At 34.4% G+C, this 15,281-nt stretch overlaps 3 protein-coding genes across 5 annotated transcripts in view; 2 read left to right on the plus strand and 1 right to left on the minus strand.

Annotated features, from left to right (window-relative positions):
* The window catches only part of LOC115241363 (acetylcholinesterase-like), a 41,487-nt gene extending 32,199 nt beyond the window's left edge, over positions 1–9,288 (minus strand). Inside the window, exons 1-2 of the mRNA XM_029817086.1 lie at positions 8,840–9,288; positions 1,200–2,017 (exon numbers count right to left, since the gene is read on the minus strand). The gene's annotated coding sequence lies outside the window, so the exon portion shown is untranslated. The remainder of the gene's footprint in view (positions 1–1,199; positions 2,018–8,839) is intronic.
* On the plus strand, positions 3,030–8,845 carry LOC115241470. 3 transcript variants are annotated; one of them, XM_029817241.1, is made up of 7 exons: positions 3,030–3,412; positions 4,256–4,326; positions 5,387–5,461; positions 5,601–5,766; positions 6,201–6,389; positions 6,932–7,040; positions 8,158–8,845. In XM_029817241.1, exons 2-7 carry the CDS (start codon positions 4,257–4,259, stop codon positions 8,353–8,355), a joined length of 807 nt encoding a protein of 268 aa, XP_029673101.1. In that variant the 5' UTR covers positions 3,030–3,412; position 4,256; the 3' UTR covers positions 8,356–8,845. The 3 variants fall into 3 exon arrangements, with proteins under 3 accessions (XP_029673101.1, XP_029673097.1, XP_029673106.1); XM_029817237.1 differs by lacking the exon at positions 3,030–3,412 and having other exon boundaries at positions 3,850–4,326; XM_029817246.1 differs by lacking the exons at positions 3,030–3,412; positions 5,387–5,461 and having other exon boundaries at positions 3,851–4,326.
* Positions 9,289–11,940: 2,652 nt separating the features above from the next.
* Positions 11,941–14,247, plus strand: LOC115241486. The gene is made up of 5 exons (XM_029817255.1): positions 11,941–12,188; positions 12,631–12,778; positions 13,095–13,283; positions 13,535–13,643; positions 13,815–14,247. The coding sequence occupies exons 1-5, from the start codon at positions 12,119–12,121 to the stop codon at positions 14,010–14,012; spliced, it is 714 nt and encodes a 237-aa protein (XP_029673115.1). The 5' UTR covers positions 11,941–12,118; the 3' UTR covers positions 14,013–14,247.
* The last annotated feature ends 1,034 nt before the right edge of the window (positions 14,248–15,281 follow it).

Genomic DNA, 15,281 nt, shown 5'->3' on the forward strand with positions numbered 1-15,281 from the left:
CTCTCTCTCTCTCTCTCTCTCTCTCTCTCTCTCTCTCTCTCTCTCTCTCTCTCTCTCTCTCTCTCTCTCTCTCTCTCTCTCTCTCTCTCTCTCTCTCTCTCTCTCTCTCTCTCTCTCTCTCTCTCTCTCTCTCTCTCTCTCTCTCTCTCTCTCTCTCTCTCTCTCTCTCTCTCTCTCTCTCTCTCTCTCTCTCTCTCTCTCTCTCTCTCTCTCTCTCTCTCTCTCTCTCTCTCTCTCTCTCTCTCTCTCTCTCTCTCTCTCTCTCTCTCTCTCTCTCTCTCTCTCTCTCTCTCTCTCTCTCTCTCTCTCTCTCTCTCTCTCTCTCTCTCTCTCTCTCTCTCTCTCTCTCTCTCTCTCTCTCTCTCTCTCTCTCTCTCTCTCTCTCTCTCTCTCTCTCTCTCTCTCTCTCTCTCTCTCTCTCTCTCTCTCTCTCTCTCTCTCTCTCTCTCTCTCTCTCTCTCTCTCTCTCTCTCTCTCTCTCTCTCTCTCTCTCTCTCTCTCTCTCTCTCTCTCTCTCTCTCTCTCTCTCTCTCTCTCTCTCTCTCTCTCTCTCTCTCTCTCTCTCTCTCTCTCTCTCTCTCTCTCTCTCTCTCTCTCTCTCTCTCTCTCTCTCTCTCTCTCTCTCTCTCTCTCTCTCTCTCTCTCTCTCTCTCTCTCTCTCTCTCTCTCTCTCTCTCTCTCTCTCTCTCTCTCTCTCTCTCTCTCTCTCTCTCTCTCTCTCTCTCTCTCTCTCTCTCTCTCTCTCTCTCTCTCTCTCTCTCTCTCTCTCTCTCTCTCTCTCTCTCTCTCTCTCTCTCTCTCTCTCTCTCTCTCTCTCTCTCTCTCTCTCTCTCTCTCTCTCTCTCTCTCTCTCTCTCTCTCTCTCTCTCTCTCTCTGCACGCTACAACCCGCCGTCGCAGACATTCACGGCCTTCTGCGTCGCGTTCCGCCGGGGGCCGCGCGGAGAGGATAACGAGCATAATGAGGAATAGAGAAAACAATGAGAGAGGAGAAGAAACGAAGTAAACGATGGTGAGACGAGGCGCGATCGGAGACGAGAGACGTACATTTTTTACGGGAGATCGCGTAATAAAACGAGAGAAATAGAGAGAGAGAGAGAGAAAGAGGGAGTGAAAGAGAGAGAGGAATCGATCTTCGGTACACACAGTACACAGGAGAGAAGAGGGAGAGAGAGAGATGAAAAGAGATAGACACTTACCGCTGTGGAGCGAGGTAGCGTCCGTTCGTCGTCGTCCGTTGGCGAAACGTCGTTGTCAGATTCGACGAGGAAGAGAGAAAAACAGAGAGCAATCTCCTCCGAGGGTGTCCCAGCACTCTCCCCGCGTTACGTTAACTCTCTTCGGTGGAAAGTAGTCACAGTCTCCAACACCACCGCGCGAGAAAAAAATCACTCATGAGCGAGAACAACCACCCTCCTCTTCCTTTTAGGCCGGCTATCCGCAGCGGCGAGCCGCCGCGGAGGTTGCGAGCTACTCGCAGACGGGAAGAGAGATAGAAAGAGAGAGGTGGCGAGAGAGAAACAGAGTCCTTTTCTGATAGGATTTCTTGTCTCACATTTCTTCTCGCGCGATGTTACTACATCCGGATTGAATGCAACACCGTTCGGCCAGCCCCGGTGTTGACGGTGGATGGCGATGTCGGGACGACGGCTACTACGACGATGACGACGGCAACAACGACGACGACGACGAAGACGACGACGATGACGACGATGATGACGACGACGACGACGACGACGACGAAAACTGGCAGCGGCGGGACCAAAACGGCGAGCGCAGGAAGAGAGAGAGAAGTAGGCCGGTTAACCGTTCAGGCCGCACTGAAGAGTCGAGCGAGCCGAGGGTTAGTGAGGGTGAACCGGCGGGCGGCCTGGCATCCCTCCTCTCGCATCCCCGACACGCACCCCGCCACCGGCAACGAACACCCTCAACCCTCTCGCCCGCCACCCCGTCGATCGCCCCGCTCTCGCTCCCGTTACGTCGCTTTACTCCAACCCGCTGGCACGACGAAGAGAGCCTGAAATTTAAAGCAGGATAGTTTATAGCACAATGGTAGTGTAATAATGCAAACAGTTACGTCTGTATAATGGTTAAGATCTTATGCTATCCTATCCGAACTATAATCTCTCTCTAAATGCTATATGAATTTACTCATTATAATGTAGAAATTAAGAAAGATAGGGGTATAATTTTTGTAACATAATAATGTAACAATATACAAACACGAGATATATAGATAATTTATATATTTAAATAAATATGAAATGTAAATATGTGAAAGAAAAAGAATTCGTAGTTTAATAATATAATATACACTGATTTGCTAAATGAGAAAGCGTAATTTTCCGCAATATTTTTCACTGATACGTTCGCGTATCTGAATATGACCGAGCCACTGTCGACAGTATTTCTCTGAAATATATAGTAACAAGCGAGATTTCCGCTTACGACGCATCCCTTTCTGATTTCCCTCGTTGATAATTTAATCCCTCCGGCATTTTTTTTACAAAATACAAAGAAGATGCGCGCGTGTGTATACTTCCCATCCATCTAATAAAAAAAATTAAAAATCTGCATTTTCAATCTCCGTGAACAATGTCATAGTCATATCGTTTAATCTCGACGGATGAAGAAATTGTCTTCAACTGATTTGCGTGCGTTACAAATTACAACAACAAGATATTTCCCAATCAAATCGCCAATCTAATCTTTCTCGACCAGCGAAGAATTCGAGAGGAATGGAGACGAGCGCGTCTCGAAACAAGATTAATCGTAATTAATTTCACGCCCCTCAAGCATAAACGAGAAGTAATCCCTCGTCCGAGATAACTGTGTCGTTAAGTTCATCATCCTTGAAGATCGAATCCGATTCCGAATGATTTTCCATAAACGACAAAGGAATGTACGCGACGACCGATGATACTCGATTTTTTCATTGATTGATAACCGTATGATACAGAGTCCGATATCGTCCGTCAAGATAAGAAATTTCAACATCCAGATCCGATACAACCGTCGACGATATATATAATGGTTGCGTTCGGGTAATTTTTTTAATTACGATTCGCCCGGCTCTCTTATCGTGCGTCGCAGGTCGTACAATAATCGCAAGAACTAGCAACGCAAACTTAACTTCCGAACGACTCGTAATGCGTAATTAGTGCAATATATAAAGGCCTCGCGAACGCAAATTACCTGCGAACAGTATCGAGTACAGGGAGTGGCCCAACGATTTTTGTGTCGATTCACGTGGTCAACGTTGCGAAAACATCACCGACAATCGTGTGATCGGTTATTCGCACTGATAATAACTCTCGCGATCGCGGCCAGTGATAACAACAGTGGCGGAGGTCTCTTCTTGACCTCCTTTCGAGGTAGCTAAACCGACTATATTTCCTATTTTCCGCAGAAAATCTGCATTTTCAATCTCCGTGAACAATGTCATAGTCATATCGTTTAATCTCGACGGATGAAGAAATTGTCTTCAACTGATTTGCGTGCGTTACAAATTACAACAACAAGATATTTCCCAATCAAATCGCCAATCTAATCTTTCTCGACCAGCGAAGAATTCGAGAGGAATGGAGACGAGCGCGTCTCGAAACAAGATTAATCGTAATTAATTTCACGCCCCTCAAGCATAAACGAGAAGTAATCCCTCGTCCGAGATAACTGTGTCGTTAAGTTCATCATCCTTGAAGATCGAATCCGATTCCGAATGATTTTCCATAAACGACAAAGGAATGTACGCGACGAACGATGATACTCGATTTTTTCGTTGATTGATAACCGTATGATACAGAGTCCGATATCGTCCGTCAAGATAAGAAATTTCAACATCCAGATCCGATACAACCGTCGACGATATATATAATGGTTGCGTTCGGGTAATTTTTTTAATTACGATTCGCCCGGCTCTCTTATCGTGCGTCGCAGGTCGTACAATAATCGCAAGAACTAGCAACGCAAACTTAACTTCCGAACGACTCGTAATGCGTAATTAGTGCAATATATAAAGGCCTCGCGAACGCAAATTACCTGCGAACAGTATCGAGTACAGGGAGTGGCCCAACGATTTTTGTGTCGATTCACGTGGTCAACGTTGCGAAAACATCACCGACAATCGTGTGATCGGTTATTCGCACTGATAATAACTCTCGCGATCGCGGCCAGTGATAACAACAGTGGCGGAGGTCTCTTTTTGACCTCCTTTCGAGGTAGCTAAACCGACTATATTTCCTATTTTCCGCAGAAAAATGAAGATCGTAGCGTTCGGGCTTAGCCTGTTCTGTATCCTTGTCTGGGCAGTTAAGACGAACGGTGATCGTAAGTTAATATCTATGTATTTCGCTTCTAGTTCTCTCTCTCTGGAATCTCTCTCTCTCTCTCTTTCTCTCTAGAAATATATCTCGTTTATACCATCATCTATTCTCTGATGCTATTTATCTTTCTACTCCTTTCAGTCTACTTCAATTTTTAATCATCTTATTTTTTTAGTTATCTCTACTTTCGAGCATGTGTGTTTGATAGAGATTTAGATGAGAGATCTACAGAGTGTCCCAAAACTAAACGATCAAACGTTACCAGTATATTTTATAAGTAGACACAAAAAAAAAAATATTATATAAAAACATTGATATGAAAACGTTTTATTATCACGTTACACTAAAAGAAAATATGTTTGTTTAATTTTCCACTTTAAAATATCGTCCTTCGGTTTTAATACAAACATTGTTGAGAGGTTGAGTCTAATACTACAAATTTCATGTTTATTTTGCCTTAGCTGAACGAATGCCAAGCTGATCTTCTCAATCTTACCACAAATTGATTCTTGTATAATACGCTTTTGCTTTTTTTTACCATTTCTCATAGATAAAAATCAATCTGTAATAAGAGATAACTGGAATCGACAGATTAGATAAATAGCGAAGATTTATTTTTACATTGTTATATATCAATATTGTTATCGTTTTCATGTTTAATACTTTTATCACAATTTTTAAAAACTAATATTCAGATAAAATTTTTTTCTTGTTTGTACCTATAAAATATATTGACAAAATTTGATCGTTTAATTTTAGAATATTTTATAAACATATCTGTATAAAGATAAGTAATATGTAGATGAGGATCAAATCTGTGCTGCTTTGTTTATGTCTTTAATTTCAGAGGGTCATCGTTTACATTGTAATTTTGTTTCGACTCGATGCTTGCTTTTAAAACTCTGTTCACCTACTTCCTATAAAATTGCTCCGTAAAATTACATGCTGTCTTTCTCCATTATCTTTACATTATTTTTCTCATCTCAGGCCATAATTAGGATATAGCCGTAATATATTTATTTAGAAATATATCTTATTATTATTATATATTTGTAATTTCACAGAGTTGTCATTTTGGTCGTACGTCGTAGCGGCATTAATGTTGCCGCTTTTACTTTTCCGTGCGTTTACTGGCTTATGTACGTTTCGTTAATGTTTTTAGTTATTGTTAATGTTTTTAATTATTCATATCGTGAGTTCAGTATCGTTTTATGTTTGCTTTTAATTATAGAAATAATTATATATTGCATAAACTTTTTAGAACTCATGTTTTTGCAGATGCGTACGTGGAACATGACGCGTTTGGATCTAATATGTTTGAAGAGTTCCTTGAAAAATTGAAGACCATAATGCAAACCGGAAATGACACGCTCGGAATTCCGGTGCTTGATCCATTCATCGCGGATCAGGTCGGACCGATCCTGATTGACGATGAAATGATAAAGTGCATATTGATTTGAGTTTTTTTTTGTTTAAGTAACACGTTTTAAGGAACACGACCGCCAACGCTTTAAATTAATATTTAAATTAAATTAAATTAATATACACATCTCCAGAAAAAAACAATATTCAAAAAAATATTCTGGCAATTACAAGTTTTTAATTAATATCTTTTACCTTATATATCGCCTTAAAAAACTGATTATTATCAGTGTGCATAGATTATATACATATATAATCTAACAAGAGAAAAGGGAGAGGAAAGAGATATTATTAAAGAATTTGATTTTGCTAGAGAGCTCGAGTGGATTAATTTAATGTGTATGTGATAATCAACATATTAAACAATATTTCATTATTAAACGTTATAATAAACGAAACTGCAAAGTTCATTTAACGGTGACTGACAATTTTTTAATGTTTTCGGTGTACCTTTAGATTGGACGCTCTTTTGACAAACGTCAAAGTGGACGGCCTGTCCGCATACAATGTCAACCATGGTGACTTCAAGATAATTGGTATGAAACTCATGATGAACCTTTCTTGGCCGTTGATAGTCGCGAGTACAAATTATGCCATGAAGGGTAAAGCCGACAATTTTGAAATTTACGGCAATGGCGAAATGGAGTGAGTATTGGCGAATAATTCTTTGAAACCGATATAATCTCGATGCGATGTCAAATTTCCGATACTTAAACACACACGAGAAAGGATTTCACCGTCAACCCGTAGGAAAATTATTTAAACTAAATCTGAATTTTAGCGAAATTGTTCCAATTTCAATTATCATTGTAATTTTACAATCTTATATACATATTTTTATTTTGTATAACAATAATATTTATATATCATCATTTAATATTAATATTTATATAATATCTACATTTCCATATCAAAATACAAACATTATAAATTTGTACTTAAACACGTTTCTTTTTGCACGCATAAATTAGAGAAACAAAAACAAACAAACTTTTTGGCAGAAATATTTTCTGAACTTTAAAATATATATAGACAACATTTTATTGTTAAATACTCTATTATTTTTAATAATTAAATTTCCATTTCCTCTCCCTCTCCCCTCTAATTATAACAGTACATGTCTTATCAATATTGATTTAAAAATTCAGGTCATGAGAGATTATGGGATATATGTATTCAATTTCCAGAATATCCCCACAGGACCTTTCTTTCGAAACGGAAATTGGTTTTACAATGGACGGCAAATATCTTAAAGTGAGGAGCATGGAATTGAAGATTTTCTTGAAAGCGCTTAATGTAAGTAACTATCAATTCTTTGTCTTCTCTTTTCTTGATTATAATCCTCAAGGTTCGCAAATGGAGCCAATATTCAATCGTTGCACATAAAATATCGATTTTGCGCGCGCGTTAATAATTTTCAAGTAATTATTAAAAAAAAATACATATAATTAAAAACTTTAAAAAAATACTTTTCACATTTTATATAAGTAACAAAAAGTTGCTACCGTAATCTCTCGTTTTGATTAAATGTAGGAAATCTATATATAAGTTAAGGGAAAAAGAGAGAGAGAGAGAAATAGAAAATCATAAAAACATTTTTTCAGCTTCATATTCCGGATATTAAATTTTTCTGTACTGCAAATATTCGTTTCCTTTTCTTTTACATTAATACCATTCTATGAAGTTTATATTACGAATTTTTTCTACTATTTTAATATTATAAAATAACATTACACGAATCTATTGTTTAAATCAGCCGTTACGAAAAAGATCATAATTTTAAAATTCAGTCAGCTTCACCATGTGATTTGTCTTCTCGCGATATGTACATAAATGTATAATATTAAAAGATCATCATTGATAAAGGGAGTTATTGATCTCTCTTTACAAAAAATGGTTTAAAAAAAAGGGAGTTCATACATAATTAAAAATAATTATTACCAGAAACATCTCAAAAGAAAGAACACTTTTTAAATTGAAATTTAATTTTTTATATCCTTATGTGCCAAACAAGCAGTGCAGTAGTATAGATAGTATATACTGTAGATAGCAAAATTGAAAAGCAAGAGAAACAGTTTTCTGTAATTTTTCTCAGAAAAGAATTGATCAGCACGATTCAAACGATTCGACGATTGATTCTCAACGTCTTCGACAAATTTATCGCAAACATTTCATAAAGTTTGAAAAATATCTTTGTTTCATACAGACTTAAAATTATCAAAATATGAAATTTTGTATGCAACGATTTAATAGAAAAAAAATTGACTCACATCATTTATATAATTTTTAAATAATTTCTTCTATTTCTCAATCGTTCTTATTTTTTTCGACAGAAATTTTAATTGATCTTTTTTCATATTATTCACTTTTAATTTTTTTAACGAAAAATTAAGCCTTTTTTTATTGTTTGCAGTTTCACGCGACAGGTCTTTTCGACGATGACGAATTGTCCGAACTACTAAGCGCTGTAATCTCCGATATGATGCCTCAGCTGATCGAGGATTATCATGACACGATTACAGGCAAACTTATTCCTCTCGTCACGCAGAAGCTCAACGCTTTTCTGTCTACTATGACGCTAGCAGAGCTATTGAGATTAATAGGTCTTTAGTATCAGTTTTTTTCGTCATAAGTATGTCATTCTCACTGTCATTCGATCAATCGTTTATACAGTCGCGACACTTAATCGATTAAGCGATGAGATGTATGATATAATGCGTGTGAATAGCATGTATTGATAATATCAAGAAGAAATAGAAATGCATACTAATTACTGGAAATTTATATTTTTTGAATAAATATAGTTTTTAAAATTGCTAACAAAAGTAATATAATTATTACCGTAATTATTAATAAAAAATTACAAGTGTGAGAGAATATTTTTTTTTCTTTTATTGTAATTTTTTTCTACCCTGCATTATTTTTGGCTACACACGACATATTATCGTATTAAAAATTTTAAAAGAACATGTCTTATAATGCATGTCAAAAGGCGCGGAAAAAAGTGTACCTATATACTTCGTATTATCTATAATATATTAATTCTATACAAAATTATTCTGAGAAAACGTATACGCATATATTTTTTTACTCACTGTATATATTAAAGAATGAGTTTTAGATAGTTATGATGTACACATACTACGCGCATTAAACTTGATAACACTCTCGATAACATGATAGATTGCATGAACGATGCGTTCGCGTATAAAGATCTGATTCTCGCAACAGTCGAGACGGTATTAACAAGCGAGACAATATCTTAAGAAATGTGTAAGAGTGGGAATAGCGAGCGAGGCCGCGCTTTGTTTATAATATGTTTGTAAACAATAGGACTCGCTTGTGTATCCCCGCTCTCCTATCCCTTGTATACAGTTATTCACGTATATTTTAAGATATTTTCTTGCTTCATATCATTTCAATTACTGCGAGGATTAGAATTTGAGAGACTCCCATAACATCGAATGATCTATTTCATGCAAACGAATAATGCAATAAAATCTATGTTTAAAAAAGAAAGGGAGAGAGAAAGAGACAAAGCAAAAAAGTGATTGACAAATTTGTTAATCTAAATAAATTTGGTTTATCAATTTTGGTATCTAAATCAATTACTCCTTTTTTCCCTCGATTAGAATAATTTTTTATTATCAAAATTTTAAGTTTTACGAAAATTGAGAATCTGATTTTGGCAAAAATCTTTCGTATACACGAGCATCAAATATTTATAAGTACTATTAAAATAAAAAAAATTGCGTGAACGACGCGTTCGAATATAAAGATCTGATTCTCGCGACAGTCGAGACGGTAATAACAAGCGAGACAATATCTTAAGAAATGTGTAAGAATGGGGGTAGCGAGCGAGGCCGCGCTTTGTTTATAATATGATTGTAAACAATAGGGCTCGCTTGTGTATCCCCTCTCTTCTACCTTATATACAGTGGTTCACGTATATTTTAAGATATTTTCTTGCTTCATATTATTTCAATTACTGTGAGGATATAGAACTTGAGAGACTTCCATAACACCATCGATCTATTTCATGCAAACGGATAATGCAATAAAATCTGTTTAAAAGAGAAAAAGAGAGAGAGAAAGAGATAGAGCAAAAAAGTGATTAGCAAATTTGTTAATCTAAATAAATTTGGTTTATTAATTTTGGTATCTAAATCAATTACTTCTTTTTCACCATTTTTGCTCGCTCGATCAGACTAATTTTTTATTATCAAAACTAAGTTTTACGAAGAGTCGAGAATCCGATTTTGGCAAAAATCTCTCATATGCACGAGCGTTAAATATTTAGGAGTACTATTAGAATAGAAAAATTGCATGAATGACGCGTTCACGTTGAAAGATCTGATACTCGCGATAGTCGAGACGGTATTAACAAGCGAGACAATATCTTAAGAAATGTGTAAGAGTGGGAGAAGCGAGCGAGGCCGCGCTTTGTTTATAATACGCTATGTTTATAAACGATAGGGCTCGCTTGTGTATCCCCTCTCTCCTACCTCGTATACAGTGTTTTACGTATATTTTAAGATATTTTCTTGTTTCATATCATTTCAATTACTGTGAGGATATAGAACTTGAGAGACTTCCATAACACTTTTCGATCTATTTCATGCAAACAGATAATGCAATAAAATCTATGTTTAAAAGAGAAAGGGAGAGAGAAAGAGACAGAGCAAAAAACTGATTGGCAAATTTGTTAATCTAAATAAATTTGGTTTATTAATTTTAGTATCTAAATCAATTATTTCTTTTTCACCATTTTTTCTCCCTCGATCAGAATAATTTTTTATTATCAAAATTCCAAGTTTTACGAAGACTCGAGAATCCGATCATTTACAAAAATCTTTCATATACACGAGCGTCAAATATTTAGAAGTATTATTAGAATAGAAAAATCATCAAAAAAATTGCTAAATAAAAAAAAAATAATTTAACCAGTTTCGATATAACAAAGATAATATAAAGTATTTTTTATTGAATATGTTATGCGCGATTTACGATTGCATTAAGTTCTCAAATTACTTTACAACATTTCTACATTACCCCAATTAATTGCGTTACGAGTTCCTTCTATAATCTAATCTGATTGTTACGATAAAACGTGGGACTCGCTATGATATTAAACGAAACCAAAAAATAAAATAATTTCAAAGTAAAATTCATTGGAATTACATAATTATACCCGATTGACTCAAATTCCGTAAACTCAAATCGTCAGGAGACTCTTGTTAATGTCAATTTCAAAATCACAAACAGCCCAATTTAATTTTTTATATGAAAATGATAAAAGATGTATACCATCGCCCGTGCGTGTCTTCATCCAATTTTCCAAGATCAGATCCCTCGGATTGGACAAAAATCAAATCGTTGTACGACATCGTGATCGATAAGAAATCTTAATGTCTAGGCGGATCCCGATATCGATGACATACAAACCAAGCCATTTTCTATAAATATGCCCACATTCTTTTTCGAGTCGCAGTCTCGTTCGCATTATTTTTTTAATTATAATTGCAAACAGCGTGAATTATACCATCAACGTACGAACTCAACAAAGATTTGTATTAATTAGTACGTAGAAGATCATTTTAATATCTGCAAATATAAGTATCCAAATAATATTAATTTTCCGGAGTACATACGAATATATTAGATTGAACGGAAAGTTCGTTCCATTTTTTACTAAGAGATGAAGACCCAAAAAACGGCATGAACTTTGCGTTCACGAATTGCAATAACTTTGATCTCATTTGAAAGATAATTTAATTCTCTACAACTTTTGTTTCGGTATTTTTTGTTAAAAAACGCATACTTTCCCTGATATTTGTAAAAATGTAAAAAATATCCGTGATTTCACAGGTTTTTGGGCACTAATTTTTTAAGGAAGCATTTTTCGACCCATGTATATCGGAAACTTTTTGTTCGGAATTAAATTATCTTTCAAATGAGATCAAAGTGATTGTAGTTTGCTCCATAGGAGTTCATGCCGTTTTTTGGGTCTTCATCTCTTAGTAAAAAACGGAACCTCAAATGTACCAAAAAGTGTTTTTTCGGCTATTGACGGTTATTCGAAAACTTATGGAACGAACTATTGGATTGAACGGAAAGTTCGTTCCGTTTTTTACTAAGAGATGAAGACCGAAAAAACGGCACAAACTTTTCGTTCAACCCAATATATACACTAGTCGCTCGATAAATTTGCAAATTTTTTTCTCAAGCATTTACGTCAAATGTTGATTTTTCGTATTTCGGAAATTCGCGTAATCCTGATGTCCTCGGCAAATTCATTATCTTTAAGAATGTGATATCTCGAAAGAAAGAGACTGTTTTCTATTTCGACCGTGTATTCTATTTTGTGCAGAAAAATGAACCACATGGCATTTGGGCTTATCCTGATCTGTTGCCTTGCTGGGGCAATTGAAACGAACGGTTATCGTAAGTAAATATCAATATTTCTTTTCTCACTGTACTCTCATTTGTTCTAGTATTTTTCCCTAAAAATATATTGAATATTTTTCTAAAGATGCGTCACACTCCCTTACATTTATTTTTCTTTGTCTATTTTCTTTTCTATCGTCTTTAATTTATATAACTTTTAAGCTCACTTTAATTTTATTTTTTAATCGTTTTTTTTTTTTTTTTTTTTTTTTTTTTTTTTTTTTTTTAAAAATAAACAAATACGTATTAAAGAGATACAACGTTTTTTAGTAATCTACTTATAAATAGTTCACTTTTATGCAGCCTATTCTTTAATAATATCAACTTCCGCGATTCTACAGATATTTCATTATCTCACGTAATGTTGTGCTTTCGTAAAATATTTTTGAAAATAATATTTTTTTTTGCTAACTATAAAAATTTTCACTTTTATTCGCAGATGTGTACACAAAACGTACTATATTTGAGAAGTTTCTCGAAAAATTTAAGATCGTATTAAAGACTGGAAACGAGTCACTCGGAATTCCGGTCTTTGATCCATTCACCGCGGAACGGATACCAATCAAATTAAACGAGGAAATAATAAAGTGCGTGCTATTTTAATATTTTCAATTAAATGATATTTACAATCGCTGTGAAAAAACAAAATCATATTTGTATAATATATCGCAACGATCTCGTAAAAAGAGAGAGAGATTGTCATTGTCTGTCTTGTCAATTTTATCAGCCTAGAATTTACGATTCTCATTTACCCTCCTGCTAATAAAAGTACCATTTTTTGTTTATAATATATTTTTTTCTAATTACTGTAAAAAAGTCTATAAAATCACGTTAAAGCAATAGAGCAAAATACCTTGATTATAATAATTTACGATATTTTTCATGTTTCTCCGCAATCCTCAGCTTGGAAGCGTTTTTGACAAACGTCAATATGCGTGGTTTATCCGAGTACAAAATCATAGACGGTAATTTTCAAATAATTGGTGTAAAGTTTAACATGAATCTTTCCTGGCCGTTGATAACCGCGAGTACCGATTACGTCATGAAAGGCTATGCCGATTCTTACGAAATTTACGGAAACGGTGAAATAAAGTGAGTATTCCTTCTTTTTTTCTCCCGAGAATCGAACGTATGTAATTTCGGCGAGTTCAGTTTAAGTATACATTTTCCCAGATATATTCTTAATTTATCTTATTTCATTGTTATATATCCGTTTTTTTACATAATAAATTTTTACATTTGGTATCATAATAGGACTTTCTGTCAATTCTTTGATTCAAAAATAAACATAAAGTAAAAACTTGAAGCTAAGAATATGCGTATTTTATGTGTTCTATTTTTAGCCTATCCGCGAAGGATTTCAATTTGGAGACGGAAATTAGTTTCATAGTGAACGGAGAACATTTTAAAGTGAGAAATATGAAATTAAAACTTTCTCTGAGAGAGCTAGATGTAAGTATAACCGGGTGTTCCATAAAATTCAGATCTTCGACGTTTCGTACGCGATACGGTTCGATAGAAACTGTTGATCGACAATTTATTTGATAATTATAAACTAATGCTTTCACCTTTCATTTTCCCATTTTTTTCTTATTTTTAATTAATTTTTCTCACTATTCGCAGTTTCACGTGACAGGCCTGTTCAACGATGACGAGGTGTCCAATGTACTGAGTGCCGTGATATCCGATATGGCACCTGAGTTGCTCGAAGATGTCACACTTATGGACAGACTTACCTTTCTTGCGATAAAAAAAATTGACGCTTTTCTCTCCACTAAGACATTTGGAGAATTATTGAAACTATTGGGAATGTTTGATTGATAGCGTCAGTCTTTTCATCATGTCGATATTGCATTCGTGTTTAAATTTTAAAAATTAAATAAATTAAGTATATATAAAACTATTTTTAAAAAATTAGTTCGGTCACTCCAATATAAAAATAATTTGTCCATTCTTGGCATCATTAAGTCACTAATATTGTATACAAATATAATTTCAAACAAATCAAGTTATTAAATTTAAACTTTCTTTCATTAAATATTTCAGAGTTAATAAAGCTTTATATATAATTATATATTAAATACATTTTTTGAATATTCACACTTCAATTTATATAATAGTATTAATTTTTCCTGTACGAATTTTTTTATCGTTACATATAAAATGCAAAAAATTAATTTTTATTATAAGTCTAAGATTTAATTAATTTTTGTAATATTCCGAGAATTTGTATCTAGCCAAATATTAAAACAAAAACAAAACAGCATACCTATATGCTTCGTATTATCTATAATATATTTATTCTATACAAAATTATTCTAGGAAAACGTATATGAATATAATTTTTTACTCCCTGTATATATTGAAGAATGAGTTTTAGATAGTTGTATAGATGATATACACATACTACGCGTATTAAACTTGAGATTCTCGATAATATGATAGATTGCGTGAACGATGCGTACGCGTATAAAAATCTGATTCTCGCGATAGTCGAGACGGTATCAACAAGCGAGACAATATCTTAAGAAATGTATAAGAATGGGGGTAGCGAGCGAGGCCGCGTTTTGTTTATAATATGTTTGTAAACAGTAGGGCTCGCTTGTGTATCCCCTCTCTCCTCCCTTGTATACATCAGTGTTTCACGTATACTTTAAGATATTTTCTTGCTTCATATCATTTCAACTACTGTGAGGATTAGAATTTGAGAAACTCCCATAACACCATCGTTCGCCTTATTATAAAGAAATAGAAATCATTGCCAATACGTTTTTTTAATGTTAATTTTCACAGATTACCTGCGTTCATCAAACTGCTCGCAATGATAATTAATAAAGAAGCAATAATTTCCCAAATTAAACAATAATATTTAAACAAATATAAATAGTAAATTTAGTTACCAGTACTGCCGTAGCACTGCTATTGTATTGCCGGTAGATTGCAGTTGCATTCCAATTAAAACGTTATTAATATCATACAAAATTAGAGATTTTCCTAAATATTCTCTACATTATAATTTAGAGAAAATTAAATTTCAATTAATTATATACATATATTTTGAGTGAAAAAATATATATATATATATATTTA

This window comes from Formica exsecta, unplaced genomic scaffold (assembly GCF_003651465.1).
Source record: "Formica exsecta isolate Colony F162 unplaced genomic scaffold, ASM365146v1 scaffold120, whole genome shotgun sequence".
Taxonomy (NCBI): Eukaryota; Metazoa; Arthropoda; class Insecta; order Hymenoptera; family Formicidae; genus Formica; species Formica exsecta.

Excerpts from the sequence above, each read along its gene's own strand:
- LOC115241486 (XM_029817255.1), top strand. The coding sequence starts at position 12,119 with ATGAACCACATGGCATTTGGGCTTATCCTGATCTGTTGCCTTGCTGGG. Across the intron at positions 12,189-12,630 it reads AATTGAAACGAACGGTTATC|ATGTGTACACAAAACGTACT; the intron begins GTAAGTAAATAT and ends TTTTATTCGCAG. Across the intron at positions 13,284-13,534 it reads TACGGAAACGGTGAAATAAA|CCTATCCGCGAAGGATTTCA; the intron begins GTGAGTATTCCT and ends TTCTATTTTTAG.
- LOC115241470 (XM_029817241.1), top strand. The coding sequence starts at position 4,257 with ATGAAGATCGTAGCGTTCGGGCTTAGCCTGTTCTGTATCCTTGTCTGG. Across the intron at positions 4,327-5,386 it reads AGTTAAGACGAACGGTGATC|AGTTGTCATTTTGGTCGTAC; the intron begins GTAAGTTAATAT and ends GTAATTTCACAG. Across the intron at positions 5,462-5,600 it reads CCGTGCGTTTACTGGCTTAT|ATGCGTACGTGGAACATGAC; the intron begins GTACGTTTCGTT and ends ATGTTTTTGCAG.